The 22523-nt window shown below is 48.8% G+C and overlaps 1 protein-coding gene across 1 annotated transcript in view; it reads right to left on the reverse strand.

The window, feature by feature from the left end:
- Positions 1-905: 905 nt before the first annotated feature.
- LOC308150670 (ankyrin repeat, SAM and basic leucine zipper domain-containing protein 1-like) overlaps positions 906-22523 on the reverse strand; it is a gene marked incomplete at both ends in the record, with an annotated part of 31254 nt that continues 9636 nt past the window's right edge. The window contains 9 exons of the mRNA XM_080523475.1: positions 906-1049; positions 5913-6026; positions 6417-6522; positions 8989-9116; positions 10858-10914; positions 13741-13813; positions 15000-15118; positions 17320-17454; positions 18708-18828. Of these exons, the coding sequence (XP_080379601.1) occupies positions 906-1049; positions 5913-6026; positions 6417-6522; positions 8989-9116; positions 10858-10914; positions 13741-13813; positions 15000-15118; positions 17320-17454; positions 18708-18828 (997 nt within the window). The remainder of the gene's footprint in view (positions 1050-5912; positions 6027-6416; positions 6523-8988; positions 9117-10857; positions 10915-13740; positions 13814-14999; positions 15119-17319; positions 17455-18707; positions 18829-22523) is intronic.

Here is a 22523-nt window from a genome sequence, read left to right on the forward strand (position 1 = left end):
GGTCTAGACAGCTGACCTTGTATCTAGGCATGTGTTGTAATGTTTTGCATCAAAATACAAAAGATGAACCTAACATTTCCATGAGTCATTTCTTAAAGGGGCAATCAAGGATGGGTACATGAATCTTTTTACTTTTAAACGAATGATATCCAGCCGTTGATTCTTGAAGAATATAACTTGTAAATGCCTCACGAGTTTATAGTTTAACTGTCTTCCCCATCAGAAGCTTTTTGTTGTTGTTGTTGTTGTTGTTGTTGTTGTTACTGGTAATGTTCGTAAGCAATGTCATTCTAAACCAAAACAACTTGGGATGAAGCGATCATTTCCACCACTTTGTTGTTGAGTGCCAGATTGCCAGTTTAATAGTTGATTTATGTCAATAATATAACATAAGAAAACACTAAACATTTTACATATATAGATGTAGATCTATATTATTGAAACTGGACATTTCTCTAAATTCAATTTCAAAAGAAAACTGGTGTAAAGCGTTCTCCTTCTGAGCCGTAAGTGACCTCCCGCTCTCTTTACTGGAACATGTTCTGGGAGGATTTCACTGATACTAAACTTGGGTGCTCTAGATAAAGAAACTGGGTTTTATTTGACAAAACCCCACACTATTACTTCAAAAGTTTAAACAACTAACTACAACAGTAGTTGTACAAGTACGAACGCAAAAAACAATCAGAAACAAAACACAGCCACATGGACCAATAACACCTAAATATCACCTGAAACTTCTCTGAAACGCATTTGAGATCCTAGTCTCATTAGCCATAATTCTTAACCAAAAATAAACATCAGACAAAAGAGTGAACTGATTAATAACCTAAGCCATAACTGGGCCAAAACAAGAGTAACAGGATGTTTCGCGGGGCGTCTAGAGGAGAGGGAAGGCACATCATCTACTTCACACCCTTGGCCCTGGCCAGCAGGAACAGCAGACCAGCTCCCAGCATGCTCAGCGCGCAGCTCTTCAGGACCCGTCTCCCCCAGCTGCCGTGGGAACCAGGTCCAGGAAGACAGCAGGGCTCTCCGGTCTGGTCCATCTGAGAGAGGAGGAGGAGGGGAGGGAACAAGGGAAGAGGTGAGGGAGGGAGAGAGAGAGAGACAGAGAAAGAGGAGGGGAGCGTCACAAGGGAAAAGGTGAGAGAGAGAGAGAGAGAGAGAGAGAGAGAGAGAGAGAGAGAGAGAAAGAGAGAGAAAGAGAGAGAGAGAGAGAGAAAGAGAGAGAGAGAGAGAGAGAGAAAGAGGAGGGGAGCATCACAAGGGAAAAGGTGAGAGAGAGAGAGATCAGTACACACACACACACACACACACACACACACACACTCCCTCCTTTCAGGTGACCAATCCTGACCTAATGTTGGGGGCTAACATAATCCTGTCCGGATTACGCCACTTCCCCGCCAGTTCACCTCCATCAAAGCTCTCCTGCGCTCAGGGTGAGCGCTGGGAATTGGCTCAATTACTGCGGCCGATTGGCTGGAGCGCTAAGACGGTTACTACCTGTGGAGACGCTGGCATGTCTGGTCACTCACCTGACTGCCCTGATCTGATCTGAGGCCAGGGCCAAGTCCCTTACCTACCACATCACCATGACGACTGCTACACACTTACACACAGTGGTGTAGTCTAGTGTTTTCTAGTGGGTATACTGTGATTTTTCCCTCCCAGCCTCATATCGTTCATTTCGGAACGCCATAAAAATACATCTGCGCTCCCTGTCTAACGTTATATATCTAACATTACATGATAGTGCTGCATTTTGACATATTTCATGTCGTATTTCTCCCCCGTTGATGGTATATGACGCTATAGTCAGTCCCAATGGTCCAAAAGTCAAGTCAAAAGTCAACACAGACAGGGTGAATTTTATGAATGAAAGTGCTTTTCCACTTCAAAGGGCTTTACAACGGCCTCTCATTCACCCATTCACACACACATTCACACAACAGTGGCAGCAAGCTACCATGCAAGGCGCCGGCCGGCCCGCTCACTGGGAGGAATTTGGGGTTCAGTGTCTTGCCCAAGGACACTTCGACATGTGGCCAGCCGGGGCTCGAACCACTAATCTGCCAACCTTGTGATCATTAGACGGCGACTCTACGTCCTGAGACACAACCGCCCCACTACAACATTAGACATTACGAGATAACATGGCTCATCTCACTATGTATACTGTGTGTGCTCTATTTAGACTCCCAACTCGGTGTAGAGTTTAAACTGGACACTAGGTGGCAGTCACGGGCGTGTTGATGTTTGTTGATTGAATGAATGTGGTTGGGGGAAATTGTCCTCGTCATTTCCTGACCATGTTGTTCTTCTATGAAACAGAGTTCAGAGCAGGAGGCTAAACGTGTTCAAACCTCAAACCCGTGTCATTCACGCTGATCTCCAGAGGGGCGACAAGGACGCTGAGACTTCACTTGATATCTGCCAACACACCAACACACTCAGATGACACAGAGGGGATATCTTGACCCACACCCCCCACCCCCCACTCTTCCACTCAGTGCGTGTTGCGCACGCGTGCGGGTCCATGTCTGGAGCTGAGCTGTCACAGAGGAGATGGAGAAGGAGAAGGAGAACCTCGTCTTTCCACATGGCCTCTGTTGGCCGTCGAATTCCTGTCTGACACCGGGAGCGTCCAGGGGTCCCCCCCTTCCTGTCCTCACCCCGACCCCCACTTCCCTGAAGACCCCCCCCCCCCCCCCCCCGCCCCTCCCCGACCCCTCCACCCCTCCCCACTGACAGAACCCACCCCCCCTCCCCTCCACCCCCCCCCCCACTGACAGAACACTGTCATACTGTCTTTGACTTATGGGCTGTGAGGACCCAGCCCTGTCAGGACTACCCCTGTGTGCACACACACACACACACACACACACACACACACACACACGCTCGCTCACACACGCTCGCTCACACACACACACAGAGAGAGAGAGAGCGAGGAGGAAGATGACCCTGGTCACTCACTCTCTCACCAGTACGGTGGGGGGGGTGTTGGCCGGGGCTGGGGAACAGCAGAGAGGATAGGGAGGTGGAGGAGGAGGATAGGGAGGTGGAGGGGGAGGTTGGCCGGGGCTGGGGAACAGCAGAGAGGATAGGGAGGTGGAGGAGGAGGATAGGGAGGTGGAGGAGGAGGTTGGCCGGGGCTGGGGAACAGCAGAGAGGATAGGGAGGTGGAGGAGGAGGATAGGGAGGTGGAGGGGGAGGTTGGCCGGGGCTGGGGAACAGCAGAGAGGATAGGGAGGTGGAGGAGGAGGATAGGGAGGTGGAGGGGGAGGTTGGCCGGGGCTGGGGAACAGCAGAGAGGATAGGGAGGTGGAGGAGGAGGATAGGGAGGTGGAGGGGGAGGTTGGCCGGGGCTGGGGAACAGCAGAGAGGATAGGGAGGTGGAGGAGGAGGATAGGGAGGTGGAGGGGGAGGTTGGCCGGGGCTGGGGAACAGCAGAGAGGATAGGGAGGTGGAGGAGGAGGATAGGGAGGTGGAGGGGGAGGTTGGCCGGGGCTGGGGAACAGCAGAGAGGATAGGGAGGTGGAGGAGGAGGATAGGGAGGTGGAGGGGGAGGTTGGCCGGGGCTGGGGAACAGCAGAGAGGATAGGGAGGTGGAGGAGGAGGATAGGGAGGTGGGGGGGGTGTTGGCCGGGGCTGGGGAACAGCAGAGAGGACAGGGAGGTGGAGGAGGAGGATAGGGAGGTGGAGGAGGAGGATAGGGAGGTGGAGGGGGAGGTTGGCCGGGGCTGGGGAACAGCAGAGAGGATAGGGAGGTGGAGGAGGAGGATAGGGAGGTGGAGGAGGAGGTTGGCCGGGGCTGGGGAACAGCAGAGAGGATAGGGAGGTGGAGGAGGAGGATAGGGAGGTGGGGGGGGTGTTGGCCGGGGCTGGGGAACAGCAGAGAGGATAGGGAGGTGGAGGAGGAGGATAGGGAGGTGGGGGGGGTGTTGGCCGGGGCTGGGGAACAGCAGAGAGGATAGGGAGGTGGAGGAGGAGGATAGGGAGGTGGAGGGGGGTGTTGGCCGGGGCTGGGGAACAGCAGAGAGGATAGGGAGGTGGAGGAGGAGGATAGGGAGGTGGAGGGGGGTGTTGGCCGGGGCTGGGGAACAGCAGAGAGGATAGGGAGGTGGAGGAGGAGGATAGGGAGGTGGAGGGGGGTGTTGGCCGGGGCTGGGGAACAGCAGAGAGGATAGGGAGGTGGAGGAGGAGGATAGGGAGGTGGAGGGGGGTGTTGGCCGGGGCTGGGGAACAGCAGAGAGGATAGGGAGGTGGAGGAGGAGGATAGGGAGGTGGAGGGGGGTGTTGGCCGGGGCTGGGGAACAGCAGAGAGGATAGGGAGGTGGAGGAGGAGGATAGGGAGGTGGAGGGGGAGGTTGGCCGGGGCTGGGGAACAGCAGAGAGGATAGGGAGGTGGAGGAGGAGGATAGGGAGGTGGAGGGGGAGGTTGGCCGGGGCTGGGGAACAGCAGAGAGGATAGGGAGGTGGAGGGGGAGGATAGGGAGGTGGAGGGGGAGGTTGGCCGGGGCTGGGGACCAGCAGAGAGGATAGGGAGGTGGAGGAGGAGGATAGGGAGGTGGAGGGGGAGGTTGGCCGGGGCTGGGGAACAGCAGAGAGGATAGGGAGGTGGAGGAGGAGGATAGGGAGGTGGAGGGGGAGGTTGGCCGGGGCTGGGGAACAGCAGAGAGGATAGGGAGGTGGAGGAGGAGGATAGGGAGGTGGAGGGGGAGGTTGGCCGGGGCTGGGGAACAGCAGAGAGGATAGGGAGGTGGAGGAGGAGGATAGGGAGGTGGAGGGGGAGGTTGGCCGGGGCTGGGGAACAGCAGAGAGGATAGGGAGGTGGAGGAGGAGGATAGGGAGGTGGAGGGGGAGGTTGGCCGGGGCTGGGGAACAGCAGAGAGGATAGGGAGGTGGAGGAGGAGGATAGGGAGGTGGAGGGGGAGGTTGGCCGGGGCTGGGGAACAGCAGAGAGGATAGGGAGGTGGAGGAGGAGGATAGGGAGGTGGAGGGGGGTGTTGGCCGGGGCTGGGGAACAGCAGAGAGGATAGGGAGGTGGAGGAGGAGGATAGGGAGGTGGAGGGGGAGGTTGGCCGGGGCTGGGGAACAGCAGAGAGGATAGGGAGGTGGAGGAGGAGGATAGGGAGGTGGAGGGGGGTGTTGGCCGGGGCTGGGGAACAGCAGAGAGGATAGGGAGGTGGAGGAGGAGGATAGGGAGGTGGAGGGGGAGGTTGGCCGGGGCTGGGGAACAGCAGAGAGGATAGGGAGGTGGAGGAGGAGGATAGGGAGGTGGAGGAGGAGGTTGGCCGGGGCTGGGGAACAGCAGAGAGGATAGGGAGGTGGAGGAGGAGGATAGGGAGGTGGAGGGGGAGGTTGGCCGGGGCTGGGGAACAGCAGAGAGGATAGGGAGGTGGAGGAGGAGGATAGGGAGGTGGAGGGGGAGGTTGGCCGCGGCTGGGGAACAGCAGAGAGGATAGGGAGGTGGAGGAGGAGGATAGGGAGGTGGAGGGGGGTGTTGGCCGGGGCTGGGGAACAGCAGAGAGGATAGGGAGGTGGAGGGGGAGGATAGGGAGGTGGAGGGGGAGGTTGGCCGGGGCTGGGGAACAGCAGAGAGGATAGGGAGGTGGAGGAGGAGGATAGGGAGGTGGAGGGGGGTGTTGGCCGGGGCTGGGGAACAGCAGAGAGGATAGGGAGGTGGAGGAGGAGGATAGGGAGGTGGAGGGGGAGGTTGGCCGGGGCTGGGGAACAGCAGAGAGGATAGGGAGGTGGAGGAGGAGGATAGGGAGGTGGAGGGGGAGGTTGGCCGGGGCTGGGGAACAGCAGAGAGGATAGGGAGGTGGAGGAGGAGGATAGGGAGGTGGAGGGGGAGGATAAGGAGCAGAGGGTGAGACAGACATGGAGAGTACCGTACTGACCTTGCGTAGAAGGTTCCGGAGAGAGGTGACCTCCTTCTGCAGGTCTCCGGTCTGGACCACCAGCTCGCTGCAGATGGCCTGAGACTTGCCCTGGGGGTCCAGGCCCAGAATCAGCTGGGGACCAGAGGAAGACAGACATCCATCAGACGCACCAAGAGCAGCAGACAGTATTAAGACGCACCAAGAGCAGCAGACAGTATTAAGAAGACAGAAAAATTATCAGTACTGTTGATCCTGTTAATTTATGTATTAATCAATGGAGAATATAATTTAAGTATTATTGTTCTCACATGGAAGTGACGGTTAGGGGTAGGACATGATAAGCTTAGGCTTCATCCTACTACCCTTCATGTCCCCACCCACCCACCCACACCCACACCCACACACCCGCCCACCCACACACATACATACCCACACCCACACCCACACCCACACCCACACCCACACACACACACACACACACACACACACACACAAACACACACACACACACACCAGTGTTACCTCAGAGGCGCTTTGTGGGAAGCGGCCGATGACGTCCTGAACCGTCTCCGTCAGGTAACAACACTGCTGCCTCAGACTGATCAGGAAGTTACACAACTCCTCACTCCTACACACACACACACACACACACACACACACACACACACACACACACACACACACACACACACACACAGAGACATCGATCAGGGGAGATGTACAGCAGACGACTCACCTCTTTGGGACAGACAGACAGACAGACACAAATGGATGTCTGTGTCCGTCTGTCCCAAAGAGGTGACGACAGAGAGACAGGAAGGCTCCACTTTCCACTTCCCATGAACGGACGGACGGACGGACAGACAGGCGACTAGGGGCGCACAGTCAAACGGCTGTGTCTCAGGAGGTAGAGCTGCCGCCTAATGATCACAAGGTTGGCAGATCGGCGGTTCGAGCCCCGACTGGCCACATGTCGAAGTGTCCTTGGGCAAGACACTGAACCCCAAATTGCTCCCAGTGAGCGGGGCCGGCGCCTTGCATGGCAGCTTGCCGCCATTGGTGTGTGAATGTGTGTGTGTGAACGGGTGAATGAGAGGCCGTTGTAAAGCGCTTTGGATAAAGGCGCTATGTAAGTGCAGTCCGTTTACAATCCATTTACAGTCTCCCCCCCTACGCAACACCCAGACAACTGAACACACACAGAAACACTTGTTCCTAGACCATGTGTGGACCCTCAGCATCATCATCATTCAAAAAACCCACAGACCGTGACCTATGTCTCTCCTGTCTCTCTCTCTCTCCGTCTTCGTACATAATCTCGTATCCGTCAAAGAAGTCCTATTCCTCTCAGCGACGACATTCTCGAGATGGTGGTGGTGATGATGGCTGATAAATGCGGTTCTTTATCTTAATGGTATGTTTCCCGTGGCGGGGGCGGGGGGCGGGGGGGTGATAGGTGAGCCGTGGTGGATCCCAGCAGCTTGTTCTGTGAGCCTCACACTCTGTCAGCGGGGCATGTAAACACTGTCAGGCAGGCCTGGAGGTACTATCTCCCTGCTCAGGCCCCTGGGTGTTAGACACTCTGTTAGTTTATCTAGGGGACTTGACCTCTGTTAAGAGAGGCCGGCGGATAGCGATAGGCAGGTCGCTGGTTCGGTTCGATCCCCTCCCTCAGGGCCGCAAGTGGTGCCTACCACTGCCATTGTGCCCTTGAGCAAGGCACTTACTTAACCCCTAATTGCTCTTCTGCCTAGAGAAAAAAAAAGACATTCTGTTGTGCAATGACAAGAAGAGGTTGAATCTAAATCTACTCTACTCTACTCTAGTCTAGTCTAAATCTTAGTCTAGGGGGAGGAGGAGGAGGAGGGGGAGGAGGAGGAGGAGGGGGGGGAGGAGGAGGAGGGGGAGGAGGAGGGGGAGGAGGAGGAGGAGGAGGGGGAGGAGGAGGAGGAGGAGGAGGAGGGGGAGGAGGGGGAGGGGGAGGAGGAGGAGGAGGAGGAGGAGGAGGAGGAGGAGGAGGGGGAGGAGGGGGAGGAGGAGGGACGTTCCCAGCCGGAGCGGTGGTTGATCTCCCTGAGACGACGCCTCTTCTAAGTGAGTCGCTTTGAGGGCAGCGGAGATGAAAAGCTAAACGGATGACCGCGCCGCGATGGGCGTGTGTGTGTGTGTGTGTGAGCGGAACCTTTTTTCCCACCAGAAATCCGGCTTAGGGCTGTGGTAGGATGAGCCGAAACCTCTGGACCTCTCTGTCTGTCTGTCTGTCTGCGGGTGTTTACAGTGGGACCCGTCAGCGGAGGAGAGGTTTAGCCTTGTGGGATTTACAGCGTCTTCTCCGCGCTCCGCACCCCCGCCCTCCCCTCTACGGGGCCTGGACGCTGAGTACAGGGAGGAGAGAGCGGGGTAGGACTGAGGATTCATGGTGTGGGGGGGGGGGGTGGGTCTAGACAGACACGGCTGTTTGGCCCTGAGCTCTGGCCCTCCATCTGTCACCTTCCATCCCCTCTCACCTTACAAATCATTACTGCCCGCTTAGCCCATTAGGACACACACACACACACACACACACACCGCCCCGCACTCCTCTCTCTCTGGGCTGGGGGGGGACAGGAGATCCCAGGCAGGGGGGACAGAGGGAAGGGTTAGACTGGAGGGGCGGAGGGATGGATGACTTCCAGTGTGTGTGTGTGTGTGTGTGTGTGTGTGTGTGTGAATGAATGGTGGACTGCTGCAGAGTGTGAGACCAGTAGATATGATCCACCTGCTGTAGTCAGGGGTGCAAACTGGTGACGGCCCAAAAAGGTGACCATTTATTTTCTCCTGAAAAGAAAGAAAACGCCCCCCCACGGTTCGGCAAGCATGTCCACCGCGGATCAATTGCAACATTTAAACAAGTAACTAGTCTGCAGTGTGTGTGTGTGTGTGTGTGTGTACCCTGTGTCTGTGTTGTCCAGCTGGCTGAGTGTGTGTGTGTGTGTGTGTGTGTGTGTGTGTGTGTGTGTGTTGAGTGTGTGTGTGTGTGTGTGTGTGTGTGTGTGTGTGTACCCTGTGTCTGTGTTGTCCAGCTGGCTGAGTGTGTGTGTGTGTGTGTGGGTACCCAGTGTGTATGTTGTCCAGCTGGCTGAGTTTGTCCAGGTCCACTCTGTCCAGGTCCACTCTGTCCGGGTGCATCTCCTGCACGGCGCTGAGCACCTTCCTCTGGTCCTCTGGGTCATCGATGCCCATCTGGGAGACACAGAGGAGCTCAGTCCCGTGATACAGAACCTTCAGACACATTTCAGCTTCATGCATACAAGCACGCCTGTACTATTGTCATTGTTCATATTGTATTCCACCCCTGTACATTGTACCGCACATTTCAAATCTTTTATCTTTTTTTTATTTTTTTATCTTGTCGTATCATATTGTTATTTATTGTTTTTGTTTGCTATGCACCGTGGATGAGAGGGAAACGCAATGGCAGCCCTCTGTATGTCTGTACATATACTGGATTGACAATAAAGCTGACTTTGAGCTTTAAAAAAAATTGCGGTTGAGAGAGGACGCTGGCGTTGCTTGTTCGCCGCCTGAAATCTACTAGGTGGATTTGCAGTATACAGTAGGGATGTTACGCTCGACGCAGTAGTCACGACACAGCGTCTATCTTCCGACGCAATGTGCGTCGATACAAATGTATCGATGCTTGTGTCAAATGGCAAAAACCACGTGACTACTCGAAGAAAGATTCGTACGTCACACACGCACATCTGACGCGTGTGTCAATCGTTCCGCAAACGGGGCAGTGTTCCAAGTTTGGTACTGCATAAAATGACGTTGAACTCTCATATTCACTCATATTCACTCATATTCGAGGGTTGTAGTCAGAGTGGAGACATACGGACGCTAGACAGAATACATTTATTGACAGAGACAGAGATAGAGATAGAAATAGACATGAGATTGGTAGATATTGATAGATAGATATAGAACATACAGAGATAGTCATAGATTCATAATTGCAACACATAGGCTAGCCAGATAGATACACATAAAAAAACGTTGCCTGTTCATGTACACAAGCAATAAATATTTGATTGTTCACATAAGCACAAGTCTGTCCAGTTTCCACAATGTAGCCTTGTTTTGCACTCTTTCCCTGTTCCACGAGCACGTCCCAACACTGTGGCCCCTGTTATGCCATGTTGACCATCTATATCTGCCCCAATTATCAAACAGCCATGTCCCACACATGCCTAAATGTCGTTCAGATTTGTATCTTTACATATCAGAAATGGACACAACATTTGCATTTATTTATTTATTCTTTCATATATGTATTTATTATAGTCTACTAGACACATCAACATTTAAGATCGCATATATGGCCACACAGTTTATCACAGCACCTTTATTGAACAAGGCTTATTGTATTTTGCCTCAAATTCCTGACTTGTGAATCAGTCGATACAGCCGCAATACCATGACCTGACCAGCAGATGTCATTGTGGAGCTGCTGTATCGACTGCATCGATAGATCGACACTTTTTCCGACACAATTGTGTCGAACGTGTCAATTGCGTCGAAAGCTTCGTTTCCCCCATCACTAGTATACAGAGTAGATTGTCCCACAAAGACACCTAGACTTAGATTAGTAATCTAAAAATGAATTAGACCCCTATACTTTCTTTCATTTTTTGTGTCTTTTTATTTTACTACTCAATCTTTTCAGTTTGTAAAGCGTCTTTGAGTGTCTAGAAAAGCGCTATATAAGTCTAATGTATTATTATTATTATTATTATTATTATTATTATTATTATTATTATTATTATGTCAACCCCTGGACTACAGTGGTAGTACTTTGAAGCTGCGACAGCATGTGTGTGTGTGCGTGTGTGTGTGTGAGCGTGTGTGTGTGTGTGTGAGCGTGTGTGTGTGTGAGCGTGTGTGTGTGTGTGTGTGTGTGTGTGTGTGTAAGACTTCTTCTTACGTTCTCCAGGTCGTCCTTCTCCATGGTCAGCAGGTCGCTCCAGGTGACGTCATTCTCCTGTAAGAAACCACATTAATAAAATACACATCTACACTGCTACAATAGGACTTTTACAGTTTGCATAATGTTCCAAACCAGAGTGTCTGGTATCTAGCATACCATATCTTTGCACATTTCTACATACCTCTTTTTGATATAGCCTCTAATGTATACATCTGTATACACCATGCTGTACATAGCTACCTTAACTGTACATATCTACCTTAACTGTACATATAATTACACACGTATAGGGGTAGTGGTGGTCTAGTGGATAGTGAGTTGGACTTGTGATCGGAAGGTTGTGAGTTCAAATCCCGCCTGAAGCCACACCACTACTAGTGTGCCCTTGGGTAAGGCACTTAGCCCTCAGTTACTCCAGGGGGAATGTCCCTGTAATTCGTAATTGTAAGTCGCTTTGGATAAAAGCGTCTGCTAAATGGCAAAATTAACATATCTACCTTAACTGTACATATCTACCTTAAGTATACATATCTACCTTAACTGTACATAGCTACCTTAACTGTACATATCTACCTTAACTGTACATATCTACCTTAACTATACATATCTACCATAACTGTACATATCTACCTTAACTGTACATAGCTACCTTAACTGTACATAGCTACCTTAACTGTACATATCTACCTTAACTGTACATAGCTACCTTAACTGTACATATCTACCATAACTGTACATAGCTCATAACTGTACATATCTACCATAACTGTACATAGCTACCATAACTGTACATAGCTACCTTAACTGTACATAGCTACCTTAACTGTACATATCTACCTTAACTGTACATATCTACCTTAACTGTACATATCTACCTTAACTGTACATAGCTACCTTAATTGTACATATCTACCTTAACTGTACATAGCTACCTTAACTGTACATATCTACCATAACTGTACATATCTACCTTAACTGTACATAGCTACCTTAACTGCGGCGTTCCACAAGGAAGCATATTGGGACCTTTACTGTTCCTAATATATGTGAATGACATGTCATCAGCATGTGATTGCAATTTGTTCCTGTTCGCGGATGACTCGGCTCTGCTGGTCTCTGACAGGGACATATTGCAGGTGGAAAAAGCGCTAAGCACTGAACTGAGTAGAATCTGCATCTGGCTAGCTGACAATAAACTATCAATACACCTAGGTAAAACTGAAACCATCCTATACGGATCCCCATCTAAACTCAGAAAGGCTGTAAATTACAAAATAAAAGTGGGTAACATTACTATCACAAGAAAAGAGGATATTACATACCTGGGCTCCATCTTAGAGGCAAATCTTTCCGGAGATAAAATGGCAGCAAAAGTAATCAAAAAAGTTAACCATAGAACTAGATTCTTGTACAGGATATCCTCACTTGTCAGTAAAAACACACTGAGGACCCTATCAGCAGCTCTCATTCAATGTCACTTCGACTATGCCGTAACATCATGGTACTATAGAACCACAAAGGCCCAAAAAACAAGACTCCAGACAGCCCAAAATAAACTGGTTAGGCTTCTGCTAGGCCTCAACCCTAGGACACATCTAACCGCTGCTCATTTTTTTAGCCTTGATTGGCTACGAGTAGTTGACAGAGTGCAGCAGCTTGCACTGGGCCTGGTCTTCAAGATACGCTACACCACAAAGACACCCAAGTACCTGTCAACATACTTCCAAAAAGTGAACAACGTCCACACATACAATACCAGAGGAAGCTCCACGAACCACGTTCAACCGCGTTGCACCACAAACAAGGGGTTAAACTCGTTTGCAAACTATGCAGTAAAAATGTGGAACGCCCTTCCTATAATCTTAAAGGAGTGCAAAACACTGCCCACCTTCAAAACCACTCTCAAAAACATTTACAGGAGGCTGCAATCCGTAACTGGACCCTCTAAATCAAAAACTGTACATACTTGTTGTTTTGTCCCCCCGCCCGAACTACCCATTGTACATATTATTTGTCTGTCCCCCTGCCCGAACTACCCACTGTACATACTTTGTGTTTTGTCCCCCGCCCCCACCTGTGGTGTATGTCCCCACCTGTCCTACCCGCTGTACATACCTTATGTTTTGTTGTATTGTTCTTCCCATGTTGGATGTATGTTTATCTTGTAGATAGTACTAGTTATTTGTCTGTATTATCTTGTAGATAGTACTAGTTTTTTTGTCGGTCTTACATGTAACGATGAATTGAGAATCAAGGACCCCAATTGAAATAAGCCAGTGGCTTTCTTGGGTTTTTATCCTGTTAGTTGACCTTGTATGTAATATGTACTTTCATGTACCTACTTCTGCAAATCTTCTAATAAAGTTTTCAATCAATCAATCAAAACTGTACATAGCTACCTTAACTGTACATATCTACCTTAACTGTACATAGCTCATAACTGTACATATCTACCTTAACTGTACATAGCTACCTTAACTATACATATCTACCTTAACTGTACATATCTGCCTTAACTGTACATAGCTACCTTAACTGTACATATCTACCTTAACTGTTCATAGCTCATAACTGTACATAGCTTACTGCTATCCTCTCCTGTATATAACTAACTACCGTAACTTGCCATACTGTACCTATCACTTATCACTATCATGTTTTATATCATGTGTTATATCACTATTCACACTTCTGGTTAGATGCGAAACTGCATTTTGCTGTCTGGTACTTGAACTCTGCAATGACAATAAAGTTGAATCTAATCTAGTCTAGTCTAGTCTAATCTAATCTAATCTAATCTAAAAACATCTTGCCTGATGTGGTTTTAAGGCCAGCCTGATGATACACTGTTAAACAGGAGGACTCAACATAGAGACTCACCAGCATGACGTCAAAGAGGTACTCCAGGTCCAGGCCGTGCAGGAGAAGCTCCAAGTCACACAGTTCGGCCAGGCTGTTAAGAGGAGAAGGTCAAGGTCACAGTTTCAAACTGGTTTCAAACAAGGTCACAGCGGAAACCGTGTTAAACACTGACACACTGAATCACCAACAGTCGTATGTAATCGCAACAAAGCTTTTGCTTACGCCAGTTCAGCTCTGGTAAACAGTAACACACATTATGACGGCAGTTTATTTGTGTTTATGTCTAGCTGCTAAAGAACAATGGAGAAACAGCTGTCTCACAGGCCAGGTCCCAACATTTAAACAGGCCCTCAAAACCCACCTCTTCAAGCTCGCCTTCACCAGTTAATCCTCTCCCCCTCCCTCTCCCATGTGTCCCCAGCACTACATTCATTAGGCCCCTATACTTTCTTTCATTTATTTTTTGTGTCTTTTTATTATTACTACTCGATCTTTTCAGTTTGTAAAGCGTCTTTGAGTGTCTAGAAAAGCGCTATATAAGACTAATGTATTATTATTATTATTATAATGCCCACAAGAGGGCCAAACACACGCTTCACAGCCCACACTGAATGACGAGTCTAATGGGAATAGTTTGAAGTCCATACTTCCTTCCTCCTGTCTATGATGTTTCAGCTGACATGACCAACTGTGACAGGTGACAGCAGCGTAGTGGAATCCTTACTGTCACTCATCCACTCAGGGCAAGATGTAGGGTTACTTTGAGGAGAGAGGATGTGTTTTAACACTACAACAGCCGTACCTATTTTACCTACTAGTAGAGGGTCAAATAGACCCCCTTTTTAGAATGTAAATCTGCTATTTACACACAGAGATCACTAGAGGGCGCTTCTTTTTTTTAGCCTGCCTCCTACACAGAAAAACTGCAAAACAGCTTTATACTATCTTATCCTGAAGTGATTTAGAAAATGTAAGGATACTGGGTGGTAGAACGCACATATCTAGGAGAAGTCATGAAAGGAGGGTCCTGAAATTTGATCGAGTGCAAAGATAGAAATTTTTTTTTACTCACAGGGGTCACCGTGACCCCTCACGGCTCTTCTAGTGTTAACGAGAGTTACACTAACTACAGGACATAGACTAAACCAGCTCAGCTGGGCAGTAGTGGGCGGGGCCTACTGCAGGCAGTGCTGCAAAGGACAATGTGAATGTAGAATATCAGAGCTAGTACAGTAGGGTTTGGGTCAGCCCTCTAGTGGGTCAAGCCCCGACCTCACCTCTGCTTGGAGGCGGGGGCGCGAGGCCCCCCCTTGAAGAACTTGAACATGGTCTCCTCCCTGGAGGGCCCCAGCCCGTCTGTCAGGGCCTCGCCGTAGGAGGCCAGGTTCCTGATGATCTGCAGGAGGGAGGAAGCCATGGATAGGGACAGGCACGCGGGAAGGTATTTTGACTGGGGGTGCTGAGGTGCTGTCTATATACGCTACAGGGAAAAAAATTGCCAGGGGAAAAAGTATAACGATTTCTCTCCCTCCCTCCCTCCCTCCCTCTCGCTGATTGCTCGTTCGCTCACACGCACACAGTGGCATAACGACGGGCCCCAATGCACGGGCAATAATAGTTAAGCACGCACGCACCCGCACACTACAAAGACGTAACGTTAAATATTTTACGAACAATGTGTTGGAATTTACAGTAATTTCCACTCAGCTCACAGTGTCCCACAATGTCCACAAACATGATGTTGACCATTATTACAGACAGCACTCCATGTCGATTGTTATTGCCTCTTAACGGAAGCCCTTCGCTGCCGAAGAATCGGATGGATCTGAATATCAGTTCTAATACGTTTCTGGCCGTCTGTTGCTCTTTCTCAACAACGTCCGACAGTAGAGCATTAATGGGAGTGTTGTTAAGCTCAGCATCTTCTTCCAACTCCACTTCAATTGTTCTGGCTGATTTAGCATTTTTGCTAAAGAACTCAGAGATTCCCTAGCAAGATATGACCATGTGATCACTAACATTAAAACGAACAAACACATTTTTACATTTATTACAAAAAACACATTTATTTGTATTCCCAAAAGCAACAATAGTTATTATATTGTTTTAAATTATTGTTTGAATAATATTTTTATTTTTTAAATTCAGGCAGGAGGAGCTCCTTCTGCCTGCCGCTAGGGGGTGCTGCAGCACCCTCAGCACCCCCCTTCCCGCGTCCCTGGATAGGGAGCACACAGGGGGTTAGAACTAGGGATGTCCCGATCCCATTTTTTCACTACCGATACCGATACCGATACCTGGGCTTCAGGTATCTGCGATACCGATATCAATCCGGTATTTGTATTTATTGTTGTACTCCTGAAATACTTCCCCAGTATAGTCCACAACAAGAGGACTGCCAGCCTTTAATCAAGCAACAAAACAGTACTCTGCAGTACTCAGTGACCAACTGGTTTACAGTTAAAACTATTTAAACAGCAGCATTCAGCATTGTAGGAAAAAAAGAGTTACTGTCTGATTTCTAGTTTTAGTGCCTTCATTTTTTATTCTATTTATCTTCTCTTACAAATGGCAAATCAATTATAGGACCTTTTTTTAAAGTGTAGCCTAGTGACGCCCGCTGGTGAGACTGTAAAGCAGTCGCAGAATCGAAGGGGTGTCAACAATATCTGGTTTTCGGTTTTTTTCATAACAGGCAACTTGTGCATAACAGCAAGCCCTGGAGCACCCTGGGACAGGAGCACTGACACTGGTAGTTCTTAATGCAGAGACTTGCCCATACTCCATATAGTCTACAGCACATAACCTGGGGGTCGTTATGACCCAAGAGCTGTGAATCAAACAAGGGCACCAGTGTTACGATGGGATAATGTATTTGGACCCAAGTGCAGAGTAGAACAGAGTAGACGGATGCAGGAGTATAATTCAAAAATAAAGGTACTCTTTATTTTGAGCAAACGGGAATTAATAATAACCACCCAGTAAGCGGTGAAACAAAAGAGGAGAAATCAAGTCTCCGATAAACGATTAAATAATAATAGGCAACAAAACAACAAAACAAAAGGGGAGATGGCTTTAGTCTCCCAAAAACGCCGTCAATAGAACAAGGCAGGGCAATGTACTTACAAAAGTCAAACGATACTTTATTTCCTAAACAGGCGAGGAACGATAAGGCTACGACGACCCCGTACACACATAATGAACACAACATATAGTGAACAACCGACAACCAGAGAGGAAACAGAGGGATATAAATAGCCACAGCCAAAAAAACACACCAGGTACCAATCAGTAATTAGGACAGACAAAAATGCATACATAAACACCAGAGGACGCCAAAGGGTCGCTCCACAATAAGAGCGACCCCCCAAACCTTACACACCAGTGTGCAGGAGGGGTTAGGGTTAGTGTTTAGGGTTATTCAGTTTATACACTCTCAAGCACCCGGACTACGTGACAACATCTTTTCTGAACGACTCTTTTATCTGACGACAGCTTTAACTGGACGTGCCAAGCCCATCAGAGCGATCAAAGTGTACACACTCTGGTCATTCATCTGATCAGACTCACACAGGGTCAGGAGGTGGTTGGTTGTACCTGTGTTCTCCTGAAGGTCTGGGCCAGGTCTGCAGCAGTCTTCCCGGCCTTGTTGCTGATCTTCTGGTCGGCCCCCAGTTGGAGCAGCTTGAGGACGGCCACGTCCCTGCCGTACTGCACCGCCATGGTGAGGGCCTGGGGGGGGCCAGGAGAGGTACCAGGAGAGTTACTAGGAGAGTTACCAGGAGAGTTACCAGGAGAGTCACCAGGAGAGTTACCAGGAGAGATACCAGGAGAGATACCAGGAGAGTTACCAGGAGAGATACCAGGAGAGTTACCAGGAGAGTTACCAGGAGAGTTACCAGGAGAGTCACCAGGAGAGTCACCAGGAGAGTCACCAGGAGAGTTACCAGGAGAGTCACAAGGAGAGTTACCAGGAGAGTCACAAGGAGAGTTACCAGGGTGGTAATTAGTAAATGGACTGACTTATATTTACATTTACATTTTTGGCATTTAGCAGACGCCTTATGTCGTAGACATAAGGCGCTGCGTCTCCTGAGACATCTACTACCCCCCAGCACTGCGTCTCCTGAGACATCTACTACCCCCCAGCACTGTGTCTCCTGAGACATCCACTACCCCCCAGCACTGCATCTTTTGAGACACACGCTTTTCCCCTCTACTGTGTCCCCTAAAACTTCTATTGCCCCCCTTGTACTGTTTCTCTGTTTCTCCAGTGTCTATATTAAAACATAAGTGTTTTTTTGTTTTATTTTTTCTTCTATCACGACAACTGCCAATGGCCCCTGAGCTGAGCTAGATTACTCTTCCTGCTACGACTGGTGGATTGACGATTAACTTGCTTAGTCAAATGTATTGATTAAGTAAGTCGCTTTGGAGTAAGGCGTCTGCTAAATGCCAAAAATGTAAATGTAAATGAACCCAGGCGTGACCACGACGCCCCTGTGAGACTGGGGGGTTCAGGCAGGTCACATTTACATTAACATTCACATTTACATGTTTGGCATTCAGCAGACGCCTTATTCCAAATCGACTTACTTAATCAATACATTTGACTAAGCAAGTGAATCGTCAATCCACAAGTCGTAGCAGGAAGAGTAATCCAGCTCAGGCCCGGGGCAATTGGCAGTCTCTGTGATAGAAGGAAAAACCTTCTTCTATCACCTTCTTCTAAACCTAGTTATTATTATAGATTTTTTAAATATATAGACACTGGAGAAACAGAGAAACAGTACAAAGGGGTCAATAGAAGTTTTTAGGGGACACAGTAGAGGGAAAAAAGCGGGTGTCTTCAGGAGACGCAGTGCTGGGGGGCAGTAGATGTCTCAGGAGGAGCAGTTAAGGTGTAACCTGAAGAGATGGAGGTCTTCAGTCTCCAACGGAAGATGGGTAGTGACTCTGCAGTTCTGAAAAGTTGGTACACTCACCGTGTCGCCATGGGAGTCCTGGGAGTTGATCTCTGCGCCGTGAGACACCAGCAGGTTGATCAGCTGACCGCTGATCAGCTGGCCCTCGCGCGCCGCCAGCATCAGAGAGGTCAGACCAGAGCTGTGGACCAGAGATGGTGCAATGGGGTTTGATACGGCGCAGTGACACTGGATTTCCTCTAGAGGGCGACATACACCAAGCCCATGGCACTCCTAGAACCGAGTACTAAGTACAGGGTTCTCACACATTCTGAAACATCACATTCAAGCACCTTTCAAGACTCAATTCTCTCAAATTCAAGGACCCAGCACGGCATAGTTTGAGACAGAACTAGTTGACGAGCTAAGTAAAACATTGTTGAATATATATATATTTTTTAGAGAGAGAGAGAGAGAGAGAGAGAGAGAGAGAGAGAGGGGAATTCAAGCACTTTCAATGACCCATGTCTATTTTCTAAAACTTTTAAGACCTTGATTTCTTTTTCTCAAATTCACAAACTTTCAAGGATTTCAAGGGCCCGTGGGAACCCTGTATGTCCAGTTCAAGAGAGTTTGTTCACGCTGTTTGTTCATGCTGTTCTCCCTCACTATGACCTGACTAAACACCAGTGTTGTGAACGCCTGTTTCGTGTCCTGGCGGGCTCTCGCACGTAGATCAACTTGTGTCATTGACTGGCCACACAGATACCTGGTCATTACCTAGATCTGCTGCTCACAAAAGCCCTATTCACACAGGACTAGTATTACGTGGTGACGTCCGTAATTTGTAATGATTATGGAGGTCGTCTGTGTTCTTAATCCCATGCGTATCGGCCATGTCCGTAAAAACGTCAGTCAAAATGACCTACCGCAAATTACCTACCTACCCTATTTCACTGGTTCTGGATGTCCTAGACCACCAATCTCTTTCACAATCTCAGTGGCAACATAAAAACATGTCGTACTGTACGATATATGGCCAAGCGGTCTGGAGACTGTCGGCACTCAATGACTTAATAAATCACTAAGTAATCAATCACTAAGTAATCACTGTTCACATAAAGTCAGGGATGCAAACTGGTGATGGCCCAAAAAGGTGACTTTTTGAAAGAACTTTATGAAAACTGTTGACCTATTTTGAGGTAAAAATCGGCTAAAACGGCTAAAAGGTGACAAGTTTGCACCCCTGTAAAAGTGTTACCCCCGCTTGAAGGTTTCTGTGGGGTTTCATTCATGAAAAAGAACAATGTTACCGAGAACAGAGGAAGAGGATGTGATTGGTCATCTACCTACGTGTGCCAGAGCTCGTGTGTGAAGCAACATCATCTTGGCAAAGTACAAATAACCACTGATGCTTTCCACTGAACTTTATCACCTGGGACTCACACACACACACACACACACACACACACACACACACACAGTGGGTGAGAGACCGCGTCAGACCAGAGGTGTGGGAAACACACTGGCTATTCATCACCATACCTGACACTAGGGGTGGGCATCGATGATCGATGATCGATTAATTGATCGATAAGGTCTTGGTCGATCACAAAATATTTTGCTCGATAATCGTTTTTTTTTTATTTATTTTTTTATAATAATAATAATAATGGAAATTAGTTTGTCCACGTTATGTGTGAGAAATGAACTTTGCATTTGCCTTCGCATTGAATTTCACAACGCAGTACGGCATGACGGAAGTTCCCGTACGTTAGTGTAACCTGACCTCCAGTCCCAACTCCCGCTGTCCAGTCGCTGACAGCGGGAGTTGGGAGTTTCGTCCAGCAGCCGGTGAACGCCCGGTTGATCGAGTTTCATATTAAAAGTATATCTTCTCGGGGTGTCAGCGCGGTGGTTAAGGGCTCAAAATGACCGTATACTGATGGTGAATTTAGCAATAATAGTCTTATGTTTGTACCACCTCCATAACCGGTGTTATGCACGGGAAAAGCCGGTCAAGGAGGCACCCTTTGCAGGTCAATAACTTTGATTCTCCGGGGGTTAGGAAAATAATTCCAACGTGTCCGGATAGAGTAGAAGACAGGGAATCCAACACTATTTGAATGGAGACGATCCTCCACTCCTATCACCGTGGACACAGCAAGGAGCGAATTCCCGGATATAAATATTCCCTCGCCTCGCTGACAGCGGGAGTTGGGAGTTTCGTCCAGCAGCCGGTGAACGCCCGATTGATCGAGTTTCATATTAAAAGTATATCTTCTCGGGGTGTCAGCGCGGTGGTTAAGGGCTCAAAATGACCGTATACTGATGGTGAATTTAGCAATAATAGTCTTATGTTTGTACCACCTCCATACCCGGTGTTATTCACGGGAAAAGCCGGTCAAGGAGGCACCCTTTGCAGGTCAATAACTTTGATTCTCCGGGGGTTATGATAATAATTCCAACGTGTCCGGATAGAGTAGAAGACAGGGAATTTAGGCTACTCAGTACTCACTGCCTTGTTTAAGAGGATTGTTATCTGACTGTAGTGTCTAGTTAATGTGAATGAATGAATGTGTGCATTGTGCAATTCTGCAATAGCAACACAAATAAAGTTTTTTCCCCAAGGAAAACATGTTTGTTATTTCTCGCTTTTTTTTTTTAAACCTTATTGATTAATCGATAATTGATCGTTAATTCGTTACGATGATCGAACAAAAAATGTTGATCGTTTGCCCACCCCTACCTGACACTTCCCAGGAACAGAGAGAGGCGTGTGTGTGTGTGTGTGGTGTGGTGTGGTGTGGTGTGGTGTGGTGTGGTGTGGTGTGGTGTGGTGTGGTGTGGTGTGGTGTGGTGTGGTGTGGTGTGGTGTGGTGTGGTGTGGTGTGGTGTGGTGTGGTGTGGTGTGGTGTGGTGTGGTGTGGTGTGGTGTGGTGTGTATGTGTGTGTGTGTGTGTGTGTGTGTGTGTGTGTGTGTGTGTGCGAGCGTGTGTGTGCGCGCGTGTGTGTGTGAAAGAGTAAGTGAATGTGAGTACTTGTATGGAAAGTTGTGTGTGACACAGTCCTCTAAGCTCAGGTGAGTGACAGGTACAGCCATATCTCATCACGACACATTTACCATCTACTTCCTGTTTGACCATATCTATGCAGTCAGGTGACAGTCAGTCAGGCGAGCGTCACTGGTGTTGAAGTGAACCTGCTCTCATGTTTTTCCCAAGGGGCGGGCGGCTGTTCTCAGAGGCAGACAGGTGACAAGGTCGTTTGCTGGGGGGGGGGGGGGGTTGTGAACTGGTGTGTGTGTGTGTGTGTGTGTGTGTGTGTACTGTAGAAGTCCTTACTCATTCCCAGACTAGCAGAGAATCGATACGTAGACAAGTGTTTTGAGCAAACAAGCAAACACAGCTCCAACGTCACCGCCGAGAGTAGAACAGCAGCAGAGAGATAAACCACCCAACTCTGAAGTCATGTTCTCACATGAAAGTCTGAATCGAGACCCGGCGCAAGTGGATGAGTTTGCAACATTGTTGCATCAATTATTTCTCTGATTTGCGTTCTCACAGCCCTTTATGTAAACAAAGTAACATACGCAATCGAAGCAACAGACGTGGTAGTTGATGTCAGAATTTTTTTCAATTGCCCGTTTTTTCAATTGCCCGCTCTTATCCAGATCAACACGCATGCGCATGCGCTGTTTTCCTATGGACAGCCTCGATGCGTCGTTTCTAACTGGAGCGAAACCACCCTTTTCAAGCGTAGCATCCGTTGTTTTTTTGCTGCGGGAGCGACTTCGAATGCGCGTTCTCACAGCTCCAAACGATCCAGAGCAAAGCGAATTTTATCCTAAACTCCGATTCAAGTGAAGCAAATGTTCTAGTGAGAACACACCCAAGT

The sequence above is a fragment of the Nansenia antarctica genome, assembly GCF_963989245.1.
Source record: "Nansenia antarctica genome assembly, chromosome: 2".
Classification (NCBI taxonomy): Eukaryota; Metazoa; Chordata; class Actinopteri; order Argentiniformes; family Microstomatidae; genus Nansenia; species Nansenia antarctica.